Source organism: Calidris pugnax, unplaced genomic scaffold (genome assembly GCF_001431845.1).
Source record: "Calidris pugnax isolate Ruff unplaced genomic scaffold, ASM143184v1 scaffold24, whole genome shotgun sequence".
Classification (NCBI taxonomy): domain Eukaryota; kingdom Metazoa; phylum Chordata; class Aves; order Charadriiformes; family Scolopacidae; genus Calidris; species Calidris pugnax.
The window spans coordinates 40,502,685-40,521,452 of NW_015090922.1; the positions used below are offsets into that span (position 1 = coordinate 40,502,685).

The window sequence follows — 18,768 nt, forward strand, 5'->3', positions numbered from 1 at the left end:
CCAGGAGGAATATTCATTGTAATTCCCTGGGGGACCAAGCAGTACACCCACAGCAGCCAGGAGAGACAGTTTGAATCATCAAAGAATTTGAGTTTTAGGAGCAATGCAGAGATGTGAAAAAGCAAGCCGTGTTGTGTCCCATTGCTCATAGCACAGATGCAATGAGCAGTACCCAGGAGGTGGACCTAGTTCAAACTATGATTGATCCAAAGAGCTGTAATTCTAATAATTCTCATCTCTCTCTTGTGGACAGCAATAACTGTATGGAATCCTACTATAGCTTGAAACTTACTGTACACCCCTGCAATAAAATCCTTCTAAAGAAATTCCTTTCTCACACAAGGAGGCAAAAGGTACATGAAGGCATTAAGCAGTGTGTCAAGAGATTCCAAGCTCCAGAGCCAGCTCTGCAAATTTAGCTCTATAAGAAAATATCTCTCTAGAAAGTACATGAGCTACAAGGTGCATGAGCTAACTTTAAGAAAAAATGTGGGAGTTAACTAGCTATACTTTGTCACCCTGAGCGATGCAAGATGGTGTCACATACTACTCTTGGAGAACATATTGCTAGACTTGAGCAGACTTAACACCTTCCTTCCTTTTCTGCTGAAATAGACGGGTTGGCACTTGTGTTTAAAAATAAGTAAAAAAATTAAATGTCCTGCCAAAGTCGTTCTTCAGGCAGCATAGTTAATGACTTGCAGTAATAACCAGAATTGACCTGTGTCAGTTCATCCTGTTTCAGTCTTTTTTTCAAGAGGTTGAGACTTGGCTCCTTGGTCATCAAGAGTGGCACAGAGCAGGCTGAAGAGAATTCCAGTCAACTGGTGTGCATTTTTAATGAATTTTATATAGCCTGAGAAATTTCAGGAGCCTGAGAAAATGCTTAGCTAACAATATTTGAAAAAAAAAGGAATCAGGCCAACCATGCTGACCCCAGCAGCAGGCATAATAATAAGAAGGATGATATAGGAGTCAGTTAAAAACTGGAATATAAGGTTGTAAACCATGAGAAAGTAGTTTTAGGTAATATGTTATTATGGAGCACAAAGAGATCTTATCCCACTGGGTCCTTTGACACCACTATTTGAGGTTATTACCTCAATTTGTAGATAAAATTTCATTCACAGGGCATTTGATGAAATACTGCCTGGGGTTCCAGTAAAGAAATTAGCAGTAAGGGGTGTGAACAAGGTGTGCTTGAAGTGGATTACGAATGAACCAACAGATCTCACAAAGTAGCCTACAATGTGGAATCGTCTCTGGGTGGAGTGTTTCTGATAGGAGTTTGCAGAAACGGGTACTAGATCTGAAAGTAAGCAGGACTTGAAAGCAAATACAGGACTTTGGTTGGCCAAATCTGGATGTGGCACAAAACTGCCAGAACTGCAGTAAGGGCAGGGCAGCGACACGTTACCGACAAAATGCATTTTTGATACAGACAAATGAAAAGTTACGCATCTAGGAGCAAGGAATGAGGATATCGCTTCAAAAACAGTAATTTAGCTCCCAAAGCTACAGGTGTGATTTGGAGGCACAGGTCAGAGCAGACAAGCATCTCAATGTGATATGTTAGCAATCCCAAGAGATCTTCTTAGATTGAGAACTGGCTGAATGGCAGAGCTCAGAGGGTTGTGATCAGCAGCACATAGTCCAGCTGGAGACCTGTAACTAGCGATGTTCCCCAAGGGTCACTAATGGGTCTAATATTGTTCAATATATTCATCAACAACCTGGATGAGGGGACACAATGTACCCTCTGCAAGTTTGCTGATGACACAAAAACTGGGAGGAGTGGCTGGCACACCAGAAGACTCTGCTGCCGTTTAGTGAGACCTGGACAGGCTGGAGAGTTGGGTGGTGAGGAACCTAATGAAATTCAACAAGGACAAGTATATCTCCTGCACCTGAGGAGATATAATCCCATGTACCAGTACAGGTTAGGGGCTGACCTGCTGAAAATAGCCCTGGTAGAGAGAGACCTGGGAGTCCTGGTGGGCAACAAGTTGACCACGAGCCAGCAATGTGCCTTTGTGGCCAAGAAGGCCAATGGTCTTCTGGGATGCATTAGAAAGAGCGTGAGCAGCAGGTTGAGGGAGGTTATCTACTTCTGCTGTCCAGGTTTTTAAACTATCCTGGGAGAAGGGAAAGTGTTGAAAAACTGTGAAGTTCCAAAACTGAAGAAAATGCCTCACAGCAAGAGATATGTCTGTTTATCTTATTTCAGAGAAGAGCATAATTAAATAATTCTCACTATCTTAAAAACTTAACTGGACTAAAATACTGGTATCAAAAGGCACTTTAATTTAGCAGGGAAAGGCACAACAAGCACTAATGACTGGGGCCTGAAGCCAAGTACAAAAAAGAAGCAAGACACATTTAATGCTGAAAACAATTAACACTGGAACAAACTCAAAGAAGTCGTGGATTCCCCATCCTGTGAAGTGTTCCAATCAAGACTGCTTTAGTTAAATGATTTTGAGTAGATAGAGAGCTAAGTATGTGAAACACGCAGTGACCATGGGTGAATGGGCTCCAGAGGCAAAGGTCAGTATTTGTGAAGGTCTTGGTGCTCCCATCAGCCAGATGGTGACCTGGCTGGAGGACACTCATGTTCCTTCACCCCAGTTTCTTTCTTTACCACAAGGGCAGTAGGAGTAGGAGACAGGTTTGTGAGTTGATTTGTGCAAGCGAGAGCTAATTAACTGTAGTGGGCTGAAAACACATGCTGCACAACCTATATTATCTACGTTTTTCTATTACTTTGAAAAAGAAATGTCGTGTGCTATTTATAACTGGGTAATCAGCTTTGTGGTTCAGAGCAGAGACAACTGGCTGGAGAAAGGAGGCTCTCAAGCACAGAATAAGACCCCGGTGATACTGGGTATTTCCAGTTAGATCTAGCAGTACCTAGAAGTTCTTACTGTTAATTTATGTATGAGTGTATACGTAGTCAATAAGCTGCTTCAAAAAGGAGATGAGAAGTTTTCCACAATGTCTGGCACTTTTCACTATTTCCGTGTTACTTTTAATTGCTTCCCTTGAGATGTAGAGGAAACACTTCAGAAACAGAAGTATTATAAATAACGCAAAAGTATTAGGAAGCAGTTTATCTGAATAATGACATACTTTATGGGGTGCAGGTGTTCAGGTGCTGGCAGTGAGGGGGGGCTGCAGGGGTGGCCTCTGCGGGAAGAGGCCAGGGCTGCCCTATCTTGGACACAGGTGGTTTCAGTCAGCTCCAAAATGGACCCAGCACAGGACACAGCTGAGCCCATCAGCAAAGCTGGTGGCACCTGTGCAGAAACATACTCAAGAAAGGGTCAACCCACCACACATTTTTAGTCTGAGGTAATATAATTAGTATGATTATTAGTCAATTAGTCTTAAATATTCTTGAGAGATAAGGTAATATCTCACACAAGAGATCTGACTTTCAAAGGAAGGGTAATGGGCATCTTAAAATCAAAACTTTTTTTTTTTTTTGCTTAAAATGGATACAATAAAACTGGCAGGATGTGACATTACATGTATTTTCTCAAATATTTTAGAACGTTTTGGAAAAATACAGCTATGTGGTTTGAACACTGTGTTTAAAATGTTCTCTAAAGTACATTTGCAGCAATATGCTGTGTGAGGACTGAAAAGTGAAGGTGGTGACCTATTTCTTGGACTAAGGCAACCAAAGTACTAAAAGGAATCAGCAATTAAAAATATGCAGTTACTCCCTAAGTCATCACGAGTTGTTATCTAGATATAAGAAGTTGTTGAGTTTTTATTTCCCTTGCAAATACTCCTTTTAATACAAGTGGGATATTTAAGCTAATATATGTCATTGGTAATTATTATTCCAAGTATAGTTGACATTTGAAAGCCTGATAATTATTCCAAGTATAGTTGACATTTGAAAGCTAGTAATGAGCTTTTTCAAGCTTCCCTTGCCCAGGGAAGTGGTTGAGGCACCATCCCTGGAGGTGTTCAAAAGGTGGGTTGACATGGTCCTCAGGAATATGGTTTAGTCGTGTGATTTTTTGGTTTTGTGGTGTGGGTTTTTTGTTGGTTGTTTTTTTTTTGTCAGAGTTAGGCTGATGGTTGGACTAGATGATCTTCAAGGTCCCTTCCAACCTAGACGATTCTATGATTCTAATCACACTGGAGCAACATATTAAAAGGTTAATTTATATAGGACAGGCTGGAACACCATATTAAAAGGTTAATTTATATAGGACAGGCAACCTAGTCATGCTCCCAATTAGACCATTTCAGTCTTCTCATTGCTTTCTATCTGACAGCCAAGGAAAGAACAACCCAACCAGACTAAGAGATATATAAGACTGTGAATCAGGTGTGATTAGGATTTCCTTTTGTCATCCTTGAAATCACCTTGCAAGAGATTCTTCTTAACTGTTGATCAAAAGAGATTATCAATCTTATTTTATTTGCTTCTCTTCAGATCTCTTCAAAGCAAGACAGATTCAGGAAAGATTCATCTCCAAAAGCATGAGAGAGAGAGATGAGTCTTTCTTGCCCCTGCTGTGAGGGCCGGGGCTGCCAGCTGCAGCCAGCTGTGCAGGGCTTTATTCCTCCCAGCGGTGACAAGAGCAGCTGTGGCTCCAAAGCCCCTGTCAGCTCAGAGATGATTTGTTATGGATGATCTGTCAGGGGCTGTCCCAGCTGATGTCTCTGTGCCACCTCTTCAAATAAATGAGAGGTTTTGCTTCACAGTGAGCGCCGCGTTCCCGCTGAGCCCTCCCCCAACCTTCCTGTCCCCAGCACGCTGCTGCCATCCTCTCCACGCGCAGCCAGGGCGATGTGGCAGCAGTTGTTGTCACATAACTGATTAGCTGTGACAAAGTAGTTTCCTGACAGGAGGAGACAGTCATGCCATGATGGGGTGAGGCAGGGGTGGTTCTCTTCCAGAATGAAGGCAGCAGGGAAGAAGAGGGCAAGGTGGACCAAAGTCCTGGGGTTTCTGTGGGGCTTAGCGCGGTTTCTACTATGCGATTTTGGGGATGCTTCCTGACAGCTCCTCTTTGAGGCAAAACTCAGAAGCATATTTGCAGCTGGATATCAGCAGCATAGACTCTTATCTCAGGAGAGTCAGTATGGATGTGTGCTTGTCTCTGTGCCATCTGATGTGCCAGCCCTTAACTCCACTCGGAAGAAAAAAGGCAGTTGTTCTTTTCAGCCAGCAGCTGCCACCTCTGCCTTTCTCTGGCTCAAAACAATTTTGAAGGAGAAAGTATTTGCTCAGCAGCTAGAATTCTGCTTGTTTGTGGGGTTTGTTCCTCTGCTGATAAAAAAGAGGGACTTGAGTTGGCACCATTTGTTCCCTTGACTTCTCAGTACCAGCTGCTATTGCTTCTGAAAGAGCCCAGAGTAATAATCCTGGTGCTTTTACGTGGATTGCCAAGCTTTGTGTTTAGCTACTATCACAATTTAATACGTGTGGCTGATGCTGTAACTGTACACTGTACACGGGGGGAGAATCAGGAAGAAAAATTATGTGGGGGACTTCTGTTAAACTCCACCCTCAAAATAAACTCAGTCCCTGAGACGTGGTACAATGAGTGCATGGAGCAGATGTTGAGTTTGATCACATCTTAGTCTTAGACGCTTGAGGCTTTTCTCTCCCTCGTGAAGTCTAGAAGCACCCAGGGGATTAATTGAGTTTCAGATGCTTAAATTCTAACTGAGATTTATAGGACTCTCAGTATTACTTCAGGTTGGTTTGTTCTTAGATGTGGTTTGATGCTGCCTCTCTTTAATTGTGTGCTGTGAAAAGCAGCGAGCCAAGGTTGATGCAGAAGACGCTGTGCTTGGAGAGATGCATCAGGGTGCCCTGAAACGGATGGGGGAAGTCATACTTCCCAGAGCTCCAGTGCAAGCAGTTGTTGGTTACACTTGCATCTTGTTTGGGACTCTTGTCTATGAAACCTTGGCCTCCCTTTGCTTTTACTGAAGTCGTGCTTCCTGCAGAACCAAACGCTTTCCTGTGCCAGCCCAGTCTGTGCCGTGACAGCAATGGACAGGAAAGAACAACAGATGAGGGTAGAAGCATGATCGACGCTTTCCTGTGCCAGCCCAATCTGTGCCATGACTGGACTGGACGAGAAAGAAGAACAACAGATGAGGGTAGAAGCATGATCTGTTAGCACCTGCAGGGCTAGGGGTAGGTAAGCAGCTAATTGAAATGTTCCCTTCATTAGGTTTTGACAAAAGAAAATAGACTGGCAGTTTTAATAGAAGTGCCTGGTTGATACTAAAAGTCTGTTTAAAGAATTTCCAAAGTTGCTTTCAGGTGTCTGAGCTTCATTGACCACCCATGTGCTCAGCCCTTGGGTTGTCCTTGGGTGCTTTCTGGCTGCACAAGGTGGGCAATGCTGGAACAGCCCTGTGTGCTCTCTGTGTCTGGTTGTTTCCCAGGCAGAGGAGGCCATGCACTGGAATCTGATGCATGCAGACAACTCTGTATACTGAGAAGAGCCTGACCCCATCCTCCTGTCCTTTAGATACTGATTGGCGAGAGCATTGGCGAGAACCCCTCTCAGTCTTCTCTTCTCCAGGCTAAACAGCCTTTCCTCCTAAGAGAGGTGCTCCATTCCTTTCATCCTCTTCATAGCCCTCTGCTGGACTCTCTCCAGTAGTTCCCTGTCCTTCTTGAATTTGGGGGCCCAGAACTGGACACAGTACTCCAGATGTGTCCCCTTCAGGGTAGAGTAGAGGGGGAGGATGACCTCCTTCAACCTGTTGGCCACATTCTTTTTAGTGCACCCCAGGATACCATTGGCCTTCTTGGCCACAAGGACACATTGCTGGCTCGATGTTTGCTAATTGTTAGTTGAAACAATTAGTTAGGGTATTTTGATAGCAGAAGTTGGTGGGTTAGTACACCAGTGCTAACACTTTCTCTGTGCAAGCAACCTGCAGGCCTGACTCAGCCTTCCACGGGGGCTGGGATTTCCTCCCGTGGCACTCGAGGTGCAGGGGATAGGGACAGTTTGAAGCTGGTCTGGATAATGTTCAGCACAGCAGGGAGGAAACTAGATTGCATCTCTCTCATGGTGCTGTTGTGCACCCTCAAGCAAACCCTCGGTTTTTAAGGGGTGTGTGTGTGTGTGAATAAATACAATAGAGGTCACTTAGTTGTAAGTAATTAAATGGTAATCAGTTTTTAATCTTTGAGCCTATTTCTTATTACCGCTACATTACTTGCATAACTCCCAGCAGTAAATGTGTTTTTACTCAGCTAAAGCTTTAAATGTTTAATTTCCTCCTTTTGGTAAATATTTAAAGATCCCATTGATAATTCCTACCTCTGAGCCTGAGAGTGGGGAGCAGCGCATTCATCACACTTAACAATTAATTTTAATTCTTGCTTTGAGGAAAACATGGCTAAATCTTAAATCACAAATGAAACATTTACACGGAAATAAACACTTCCAGGAAAATCCTAGGTGACTACATCAGCCACATGTGCTGTAGCAAGCAGGGTGCTGGGCAAGTTGTAGCACACAGCCAGCCTCAGAAGTGTGAGGGACTTTCTGAGCCTGTCCTGAGGTTCCAAAGCAGCCACTCAGAAGCTGGTCAAGCTCTACCCTGATGCTGGCCAGGTTCTTTGCTTCTCTGTGGAGACTGGCCCAGAGCGACAGTCCCATGGTTGTCAGGAATCTTCTAGTCTCCATCCTAAATGTCCGTGTGCCTTTTATCTTGTTGCTATGTCGTCTCAGGGTTAGGAATATTCAGAGTTAAGAAATAGAAATTCTCAGTCAAAGGTGATCTTTCTGCCTGCTGGAGGAGACATACTGTCCTTCTCCCACTGTGCCATTGGGAATAACCTCTTGTCATCACATATTGGTGAGACAATGAAGTGGGTTTTTAAGTAAAAGTGTAAGGTCTAGTAGGTGATAAAACACAGAGTTCGGGCAATGCTGTAGAAAAACCCAGCCCAGCTTCCTGAACACGAATGGGGAAGATGGGAGGGACTGTATAGCATACTTCTTTATTTACACTCTCTAGAAACAATAAGGACATAGCAATGTATTTTCATATTTAATATGGATACCAACATTGCCATTAATTCATGGGGATTATTAAGGTTTGAATTGACAGAATAATTTAAAAAATAGTTTAAATGTGAATTTGGTTACGAAGAAGACTTTAATACAAATGGAGCTAACGTGGCACTCTGCAAATTGACTGGATCTCAGCAGAAGCCACTCTGGAAATCTAAACAGCTCATTCTGAACATGAGATCATTTACAGCATTATGGCTGTGGGAAGTGGATATAGTGTAGGATTTCTTTTGCGCATGTTAGTCCGCCTTTGGTGGTGGAAATTTGCCTTATTTCAGTGGAATAAGGAGGCAATAAACCCCAGGACGTTGATTTTAAATTGAGCTGGTAGGCTCTTAAGAATGAAACAGTTTTATTTAAAGAAAAAAAAGTGAAATATCGGATGTTTTCACAGAATCACAGAATCACATGGGGTTGGAAGGGACCTCTGGAGATCATCTAGTCCAACCCCCCTGCCAGAGCAGGTCCACCTAGAGCAGGTCGCACAGGAACTTGGCCAGGTGGGTTTTGAATGTCTCCAGAGATGGAAATTCCACCGTCTCTCTGGGCAGCCTGTTCCATTGTTCTGCCATCCTCAAAATGAAGAAGTTCCTCCTCATGTTTAGGTGGAACTTCTTATGTTCAAGTTTGTGCCCATTTCCTCTAGTCCTATCCCTGGGCACCACTGAAAAAAGACTGGCCCCATCCTCTTGACACCCACCCTTTAAGTATTTATACTTATGGCTGGAACAGGTGCAGCAGAGGGCCACAAAGATGATCAGAGGGATGGAGCACCTCTCCTATGAAGACAGGCTGAGGGAGCTGGGGTTGTTCAGCCTGGAGAAGAGAAAGGTGCCTACAGAAGAGCTGGAGAGGGACTCTTTGCCAGGAGGTGTAGTGATAGGACAAGGGGAAATGGTTTTAAATTGGAAGAAAAAAGATTCAGATTAGATATCAGGACGAATTTTTTTACTATGAGGGTGGTGAGACACTGCAACAGGTTGCCCAGGGAACTCGTGCCTGCCCCATCCCTGGAGGGGTTCAAGGCCAGGCTGGATGGGGCTTTGAGCAACCTGCTCTAGTGGGAGGTGTCCCTGCCCATGGCAGGGGGGTTGGAACTCAATGATCTTTGAGATCCCTTCCAACCCTAAACATTCTATGATTCTATGATTATAAGCATTGATCAGATCCCCCCTCAGCCTTCTCTTCTCCAGACTAAAAAGACCCAAGTCCCTCAGCCTCTCCTCATAAGAGAGATGCTCCAGGCCCCTCATCATCTTTGTAACCCTCTGCTGTCCCCTCTCCAGCAGTTCCCTGTCCTTCTTGAACTGGGGAGTCCAGAACTGGACCCAGTGCTCCAGATGGGGCCCACCAGGGCAGAGCAGAGGGGCAGGATGACCTCTCTTGACCTGCCGACCACACTCTTCTTGATACACCCCAGGATGCCTTTGGCCTTCTTGACCACAGGGTCACATCGCTGGCTCATGGTCACCCTGTTGTCCACCAGGACTCCCAGGTCTTCCTCCTCAGCGGGAGGGGGAGCGGCCGCCCCTCTCCGTGGTGCTGAAGCGGCTCCCGCGGGCGCGGAGGGTTACGCCGAGGGCCCGCCCCCTTCCGCCGCCCCCTCCCCGCGGCCGCGCAGCGCCGGGCGGGCTCTCGGCGTGGGGATGGCGGGGGGGAAGGGCCGCCATGGCGGAGCGCGGGTAGCCTGAGGGCGGCGGCGGCGGCGGCGGCGGGGAGGAGGAGGAGGCATGGAGGCGGATTTCGCCGCCTTCGGGAGCCCGCTGTGCGGCGAGGTCAAGCGGTTCTGCCGGCGGGTGCGGGAGACCTACCGGGAGATCAAGGAGGACCTCACCCCCTACAGGGATGACCGTTATTACCGGTACGGGCGCGGTTTTACCCCGGGGCCCTCTGCTCGCCCGCCTTACGGTCGGGGTTCCGAGGGCGGGGGTGGGGGGAAGCCAGGCCGCCTTCACGGGGAGGGGGGTTGGACGGGCACCGGGGCCGGGAACGGCCGCCCCAGCCCCGGGGGCGTCTTCAGGCCCCGCGACGGGTGGGGGCGGCTGCTGTGCTCGGTCCCCGGGAGGGGGCAACGTGATCCGGCAGCGCCTCTGCTTCTACCTTCACCTATTAATCTCCGTCTGTTATCGATAAAAGCCATTTCCAGCGGCATTCCCCTGTGCTGGGCACCCTCCGCTGCCATGGCAGGCTGGGGGAAGGTGGGCTAAAGCTGCCCTCAAACGATGCTGGGATTGTGGCTAGGAAACCAGAGGGGCTGGCAAGTCTGGGGTCAAAAGGGACAGACCTCACCCAGGTTTCTCCTCTGCCTGGGCCCTGTCTTCTCTCCCTGTGAATGGCCAGTGATGAAGAGTGTGAATGTTTTCACATTACACGAGGCTAGGAGGGACTCTGGGGTGTGCTGGGGGATTGGGTCATAAATTAAAAGAATTTGGGGATCACAGGAAGGGGCTGAAATAGTAGAATGAAAATCAGGAGAAGCAAAGGCCAGGAGCCACAGAGAGAAGGATGCTGTGCAGCCACACACACGCAGGGTGGGGAATAAACAGTTATATAACGTTTTTTGTAAAAAAGGATATGGGAATTATAATGCTTTATAAAATAGCATCTTTCAACAATGGCATTGTCTTATACATGTGACAAAGGTAAAAGCAATTCAGGGGTAAAAGAGGAGCACAGTTTGCGAGGCCTACAGGAGAGATGGGGAGGGACTCTTCATCAGGGATTGGAGCAATAGGACAAGGGGGAATGGTTTTAAACTGAAAGAAAGGAGATTTAGATTAGATACCAGAAAGAAATTCTTTCCTAGGGTGGTGAGGCAATGGAACAGGTTGCCCAGAGAAGCTGTGGCTGCCCCATCCCTGGAGGTGTCCAAGGCCAGGCTGGATGGGGCTTGGAGCAACCTGGTCTGGTGGGAGGTGTCCCTGCCCATGGCAGGGGGGTTGGAACTCGATGATCTTTAAGGTCCCTTCCAACTCTAACCATTCTATGAATTAAACCACCTAATTTAGTCACTACTCCAGCCCTTAGCTGGAGCTGTGTACACTTCTGGGCCTTCAAGGGCCTGCTGGTGGAGGAGAGCCTAAGGATAGAGATATTGACAATCAGAGGGCTAGAAAATATAGCTGTGAAGAAAATTTGGGGTTGCTCACCCAAAAACCCATCTAAGTTGGGGGAACAGGAGGTTCTGTAAAGAGAAACTTTGTGCTCATTTGGACAAAATACTACAGAATAAGTTAAATTGTAGCAAGAAAAGTTCATATTAGATATTAAGAAAAACCTTCTGAGTGGGATGGATGGTAAAACACTATAGACAGGGTTATCCAGGGAGAATGAAGCATCTCCATCATTGGAAGTCTTTAAAAACTTTTGACACACCATACCAAGACAGACATAGATTTGGCAGGTACGCTCCTGAGGCAGAAGGAAAGATTAGGAACCTTGTGTGGTCTCTTCCAGCTCTATTTTACAATGAATCTGAGCATAAGCACTTATTTTTGTGTGCAGTGCCCCACTTCTCCTGCTTAAGATCATTTGACTTCAGTGCAGTGTGTCTGTTTGCCCCAGTGAAGGGGTGTGTGGTCCATTAGGTTGAATTTGTCTCATTGTTCCCAGTAGCAAAAACTATAGAGTCAAGGAGTTTGGAAATACTGCTGGAGAGCTTGGCAGAGGGTAACGTGACCGCCATCCCGCCTGTTCAAAACAGCAGCTCCTTCTACCTGAGCGTGGTGTGAGGAGGCGTGGGAGGTGGTGAGGAATGGTGGAGATGTACCTGTGTGCATCTGGCAGCACAATAATAAATATTGGCACTAGAGTGGAGAAAGGAGGGAGAGAGAAGCTTTGGCGTAACAAATAAGAGGTCCTGGGAGAGGCATTTATTCAGCTTCGTTTCCAGAAAAAAACCCAAGCTCTCCAAGGTAAATGGTCATTAACTCGTTTTTATGACTAAAAGTGTGTACGGAGGGGCTTTCTATATTGAAAAGAGAAGATACTACTCCACTGAATCAAATGAGCTTATAGAGTTAGTGCTACATTGCCCTTTCTTCAGTGAGAGTATCCCCAGGTGGAATCAGCCGCAGGTCGTGAATGAAATGGAGTAACATTGGGCTCTTGGAAAGGAAATAACATTTCGTGACTTAGAAACCATGCTAGTACTTCTCCGCATTCCCAAGATCTTAACCTAAGTGACCTACTGTTAAATAAGTTTATGTTACTGTCACTGCGTACCTGCTGTTCTGGTGACTCTCTTCCTTTAGCTATGGATGTAGCAATGGCACCAGCTTTTCAGATTCCTGGTGGTGGGGAGGGCTTCTTGATGCCACCATGTGTTCTTCTTACAGCCAACTCTCACTTATAGGAAGGAGAATTGGATGCTTCGTCCTCTTCTATTTTATTCAGTTGATTTGGTGAGGTCATAAATGAACACACTCAAGGATGTAATGGAGAGTCTTCCCGCTTCTGATGACACAAGGAATTTTGGAAATTTGACCAAGGAAATGCATTGAGGCTTGTATTTACATCAAATTATGAGGTTCTTTATAACAAAATAATATCCTCTACCAAACTAACAAAATTAAGAGATGGTAAAACCATGTAAGAGCATGTTTTTTCTCTCTCACGTGCTGTATTCACAGATGTTCAGCTGTCAACTGCTGCCAGCCTTAACTCTTCCCTCCCGCTGGTTGAGAAAAGACATTTGGCCATCAGCTAGTGGTTTCCATTGTCTCTTTGGAAATGGAGCAGTCCAGTCCATTAAGTGATAGGGAAGCAGAGGGAGAGGGGACACAAGCTTGCAAGTAATCAATATTTGCTAGGAAAAAAAAAAAATAAATTGGCAGCTACAGTCTCACTCCTGATTTCTGTAAGGACATCCTTCTCCGAGTGTCAACAGGAAAACTCAAAGCTGGAAAGCTTTGGAGCGGAGCTTATACAGGAATGGAAAACCCTTTGTGACTGGCAGGCAAACAGCTTTTCTTGGCTGAGGGGTGCTATTTGTATGCTGTGCTGGTGTGTGCTCGTTCTCGGTGACAGGGAATTAGTACGAGGGGGTGACCTGGCTCAGGGATGGCTGGTGAAGCTGCTCTCCCAAGTAAGCGTGCTCTCGCCGCACGGCTGGCTGAGTCACTTCTGATTCAGCTCTGAGGCTGCCCCAGTTCAGTGACATCTTCGGGTAATGGTTTCCTTTATAGCACCGTGCTCTTGAACCTGTGGTTCAGCAGCTGTCTGTGAGCAGCCTGGTTCTTTGGGCAGGGTTGACAACTAAGGGTGGTAGGCTCCTCAGCCAGCTCAAGCTCCGCCAACCTCTCTCTGCAGAGCCCCAGGGCACTCAGCCCACACTACACAGATGAAGGGGTGTCAGCGAGTTTCTTCTGCCCGATATCCCAGAATAGTCTCTAAATGGTGCCTCCTGGTGTATTTCCCCACCAGCAAGTGCTAGTTTGCCCAGCCATCTGGGAGAGGTGGAGAGAGCAGGGTTGGCCATGGCTCAGCACACTGATTAACACCATCTGGCTGGGTTAATCGTTCCCTTAGGCAGACACGGCACTTTGTGGCATGCTTGCAAAAGAGACTGTAGATTTACAGATTAATGGGAACGATGGTAAACAACCTCACTGGTAACCCCAGTACAAGGTTGGTCTGGACTTGGTAGACCTAAGATTAGTCTGTGGTACACCAGGAGATGTTTGGTGCAGTGGATCAGCTCAGAGAAGGCAGAAGAAGGGAGAAGTGTTACGCCCCCCTCATCGGTCTTGGGGACTTCCATGAAGTGTATCAGCCCTTGATTTATTACAGCAGCTTTGGGTTTGTTCTGATTTATCCCCCTGAAAAATTGCTCCAAGCAAGCCACTTGAATGAACAGTTTGTTCTCTGGTGTCTTTCCCTCCCACTCCAATATGTTCCTTCCACCCCTCGCATGCCTCCTGGCCGGGATGGGAGGGCAGGGATTGCCGATGGAGGGCTGGTAGCCAATGGCTCCCTCCCTCCACTAGGCGATTTTAAATAAACTATTGGTACAAAGACAGCTTAGTACTGATGGTACTAAGCCATCTACATGTTTATCTCTTCCACATGCCATCAGTGAGATATGCAAAGCTTACCAGGAGACACCGAGCCTTGCAACCAGCTAACAATCATTTCAGTGGGAGTTTCATAACTCTATCCCCTACCTAAAGTCCAGGAGTTCACCGTGCTGAAAACGTTTTGATAGGAAAGCAAGCAATTAAAGTGCTCTACCTTGGCAGAGAGGAGACAGCAAGAGGGTGGCCAAAGTGTGGTCTGACATCAGAGTTGCATAACTATAAGTAACAACTTGGTATTCTTGAAAAATCAATTTCTAGGTTACTAAACATATCCCTCTGGCCAATCAGCTTATTCAGGGAAGCACAGTGTTGACACTGAATTTAGTAATAATGCCCAGAGATTAGGATAAATGACCTACAATCTGCCCTGCTTTAAATAAGGGATACATTTTAAACTCCTCTCATGCAATAATATGACATTTTGTACATCAGAGAGAAAAGACCACATATACGACATTGTGAAATCTATTATTTACCTTGCAGCTTTAATTAGTGCTTGATGTTGCTTATACAGCTAACAAGAGGTAATTATAGATGATACTGATAGTCTTAATTCCTCGGCTTCTGCTATTAGTGTTTCCAGTTCATTAAAACATAGCTAATCCTCAAAACAAGTGGGAAAAGTTCATTCACAGTGGTTCTGCTCCTTTGGCAGAAAGACCAGAGAATAGCACATCACTTGACTCAACAACAAAGAGAACACTGTTTGTTTTTCCTCAGAGAAACCCCAGTGCCTACATGCTTCATAGAAGAAACTCAAAGTTTGGCAGAGAGAGCTGTTGTGATAAGGCTACACTTCTTCTCACCTTAAAATCTTTCTGAAAGTGCAAGTCTGTGAGAAGCCAAGGGGTCAGCAGGACCCTGTTGGAGAACTACAGTCAAATTCCCTGAAGGTTCATGCTGCTTTCCAGACCCAGGCAGGACCTTCTTCAAGCCACAGCTGGTACCTCTCTCCGGTACCTCTCCAGGGCTCACTGCTGGGTCCTGAAAACTGGGGGAAGAACCCAAATGACCCCAGCGTGAAGGACACAGCTAGGGCTAGAAGGCTTGAAACAGCAGCAGGAGGCGGCTAACACTGTAGCTCCATGATTACTTTAAGCTGCCATAAGCTGGTTCTATGGCTGGAAGAAGCCATGGTAGCTGTCCTTTCCCATGTCACACATTTCTGCTCTCTTTCTCATCTGCCTACAGATGTTCCTGTAGTTGACTGAGCAACCCATCCAGCAGAACACTGGTTTGTTTTTTTTTTTTTCTGAGTGACTTTTAACTCGGATCGTTTCCATTATTTGATTCAACACTCCACTGCACAAATATTTGTGCTGGCAAAAATCAAAGAGCTACGCAGAGGCTGGATTTCACCTTTTGTCACTGAAGCTGTAGGTGTCAGCCATGAAAGTATATACTGGTGGCGAAAGTACAGCCTGAGTGTTAAGGTGGTTAGTCTGAGCAGAGTCCTGGCAGAGCTAGCATTCAGCCTGCTTCTTCATAGATCAGCCTGCCTTTTCTTGCAGGCCTCATTCGCCCTACACCAGCCAGTTTCTACAACAGATGAGGCAGACAGTAGCTTCTTGCACTATTTCACCCTTAACTAAGTCAGACAAGGCACAGAGTGAGGCACCTTCTTGTAAGGAGCAAAGTAGAGGGAGACTCTGCAAGACTGTGGATGGAGAAGGGTTTCACGGTGCCTTCCCTCTGAGTGTTTAGTTTGTAAAGTCAATACTGTTATTTTCTCAAAACTTACAGGGTGCCAGGTGTGTGTTTACAATGTGCTTACAACCCTTTGGAAGTTGGTAGATGGCAAAGAGAAATACGGCCTGGTGGCTAACTGGAGTGAGCTGGATGTCAAGATCTAGGTGACTTTTGGCAAAGCTCAGTCAGGAAATCTTCGGTTTCCTACTTGATCAAGGAGAATAATGTATTTTTTGTTTTGAGGAGAATAAATTCATTGATGTTAGTGAGACATCTGAGTGCCAGAGCATGGTGAGTAGGACTTAGGAGGTGGTCATCCCCCTGTACTCAGCACTGGTGAGGCCCCACCTGGAGTGCTGTGTCCAGTTTTGGGCCCCTTCTCACAAAAAAGACATTGAGGTGCTGGAGCGGGTCCAGAGGCAGGCAATGAAGCTGGTGAGGGGTCTGGAGAGTAAGTCTTATGAGGAGAGGCTGAGGGAGCTGGGGGTGTTCAGTCTGGAGAAGAGGAGGCTGAGGGGAGAACCTGAAAGGTTGGTCTCTTCTCCCAAGTCACAGGCAATACTGCAAGATTAAATGGCCTCCAGTTGCGCCAGGGGAGGTTCAGTTTAGATGTTAGGAAAAATTTTTACATTGAAAGGGTTATTAAGCATTGGAATGGGCTGCCCAGGGAAGTGGTTGAGGCACCGTCCCTGGAGATATTTAAAAGCCAGGTTGACATAGAGCTTAGTGACATGGTTTAGTCATGGTTTTTATCAGAGTTAGGTTGATGGTTGGACTAGACAATCTTAAAGGTCCCTTCCAACCCAGGCAATTCTATGATTCTATGATTGGAGCAGTTGTCCAAATAGCTCAGATGTGCACACGTAAATGGCAGCAGTCATAACTGCAACTGCTTTCCACAGAGTACTGGAAGTCATCACAGATGCTGTAAGCATCATTCCATTGTTTTCTCGCCAGCGAGAACTTGTTGGAGAAGCCTGAAGTGTGCTGAAAGCTGCACACTTCATGTCATAGTCACCCGTGACCTAATGACTTCAAATTGTGGCTTGGCAGTGCTGTCCCGTTCTGAGGGGATACAGTTAGGTTGGCCTCATCACTCAAAGCTCTATTTTCTGCCTTAGAGTAGTGATTCTTCTTGAATTACATATTGTAATTATTGTATTATGTATTTCTCAAGACAGCCTTTTTGTGAGACTACTAAATGAACATCAGTGCTGTAAATCACAGATCTGACTGATGGGATAAATACCAGTATCAATGACTAAATTAACTCCCAGCATGTTTCTTTTGGGTTTCATGGTGTTACACGAGAGGCATACTGGGTCCCACAGTTCACCAGTAACAACATGAATTACCCGTAGGGCAACTGGAAGAAATTAATAGTATTATTAATGTTAAGTACCTTTAAAAAGTCACTGCAATAAAACCATCCAAGTAAGCTTTTAATGGAAGTATTTGATTTTTGAAGCAAAATCAAAACCCCTTGGCTTCCCTAATTCCCATCATCTCTGCCCCATGGATGGGTTGACAATCACTGTTGCCCAGTCTCAGGATGTATCTCGGGCAGAGCGGCTGGAGCTGCCCAGCAGAAAAGGACCTGGGGGTGTTGGTTGACTGTCGGCTGAACATGAGCCAGCAGTGTGCCCAGGTGGCCAAGAAGGCCAACAGCATCCTGAGGTACTGAGGGATATGGTGTAGGGGAGGACTTTGTAGAGTAGGGTAGATGGTTGGACTCAATGATCCCAAGGGTCTCTTCCAACCTGAATGATTCTATGATTCTATGATCCTGGCCTGTATCAGGAACACAGTGGCAAGTAGGACTTAGGAGGTGATTGTCCCCCTGTGTTCAGCACTGGTGAGGTCCCACTTCGAGGGCTCTGTCCAGTTTTGGGCCCCTTCTCACAAAAAAGACATTGAGGTGCTGGAGCGGGTCCAGAGGCAGGCAATGAAGCTGGTGAGGGGTCTGGAGAGTAAGTCTTATGAGGAGAGGCTGAGGGAGCTGGGGGTGTTCAGTCTGGAGAAGAGGAGGCTGAGGGGAGACCTTATCGCTCTCTACAACTCCCTGAAAGGAGGGTGTAGAGAGATGGGGGTCGGTCTCTTCTCCCAAGTCACAGGCAATAGGATAAGGGGAAATGGCCTCAAGTTGTGCCAGGGGAGGTTCAGGTTGGGTGTTAGGAAAAATGTTGACACTGAAAGGGTTATCAAGCATTGGAATGGGCTGTCCAGGGAAGTGGTTAAGGCACCATCCCTGGAGGTGTTCAAAAGACGGGTTGACATGGTGCTGGGGGACATAGTTTAGTGATGGGGTTTTTTTGTCAGAGTTGGGTTGATGGTTGGACTTGATGATCTTGAAGGTCCCTTCCAACCTAGCCGATTCTATGATTTAACGGGAAAACAGAACTTTATGCCAACATCGGTGCGAGAATAAAACAGCTCTAGGTGCGACCCGGAGGTTTTTATGGAGCAGCGTCTTCCAAGCAGCGCCTTTAGGATCACATTTAGGATTTTCATCCCCAGCGCCTGCGAGGTGACCGAATGAATCACCCGTGAGCACCACGAACCCGGGGGTGTGGGTGACCGCGGCATTTCCACCCCGCTGGGTGCCGGTGCCCGGGGGCGCGCGGCGGAGCGCCGGCCCGTGTCCCCTCCGGCTCGCCGTAGCTCCGCCGCTCCCCCCCCACCCCTCTCTCAGCGGCCTCGCCCTTCGGCCCCGCAGCGGCGGAGCGGCGGGGTTTGCCGTGACGTCTCCAGAGTCGCGTGGCGGCCGGGTGACGCACGCGGAAGCCGCCGGCAGGCACAGCTGGCGGTTGTGCCACGGAGGCGGCGGCCGGGCGGGGCGGTGGCGACGGCGGCGGTGCCGGCAGTGCGCATGCGGCGCCGGGATGGAGCCGTGAGTGGTGGTGGGCGGGGGAGGAGCTGGGAAGGCG

The 18,768-nt window shown here is 46.9% G+C and overlaps 1 protein-coding gene across 2 annotated transcripts in view; it reads left to right on the plus strand.

Annotated features, from left to right (window-relative positions):
* The first annotated feature begins 9,805 nt into the window (after positions 1-9,805).
* The window catches only part of TMEM181 (transmembrane protein 181), a 33,673-nt gene continuing 24,710 nt past the window's right edge, over positions 9,806-18,768 (plus strand). The window contains exon 1 of one of the 2 annotated variants that reach the window (XM_014950970.1): positions 9,806-9,936. In XM_014950970.1, the coding sequence (XP_014806456.1) occupies positions 9,806-9,936 (131 nt within the window). Of the gene's footprint in view, positions 9,937-18,630; positions 18,732-18,768 lie in introns of those variants that run through there. The other variant, XM_014950971.1, reaches the window with a different exon arrangement.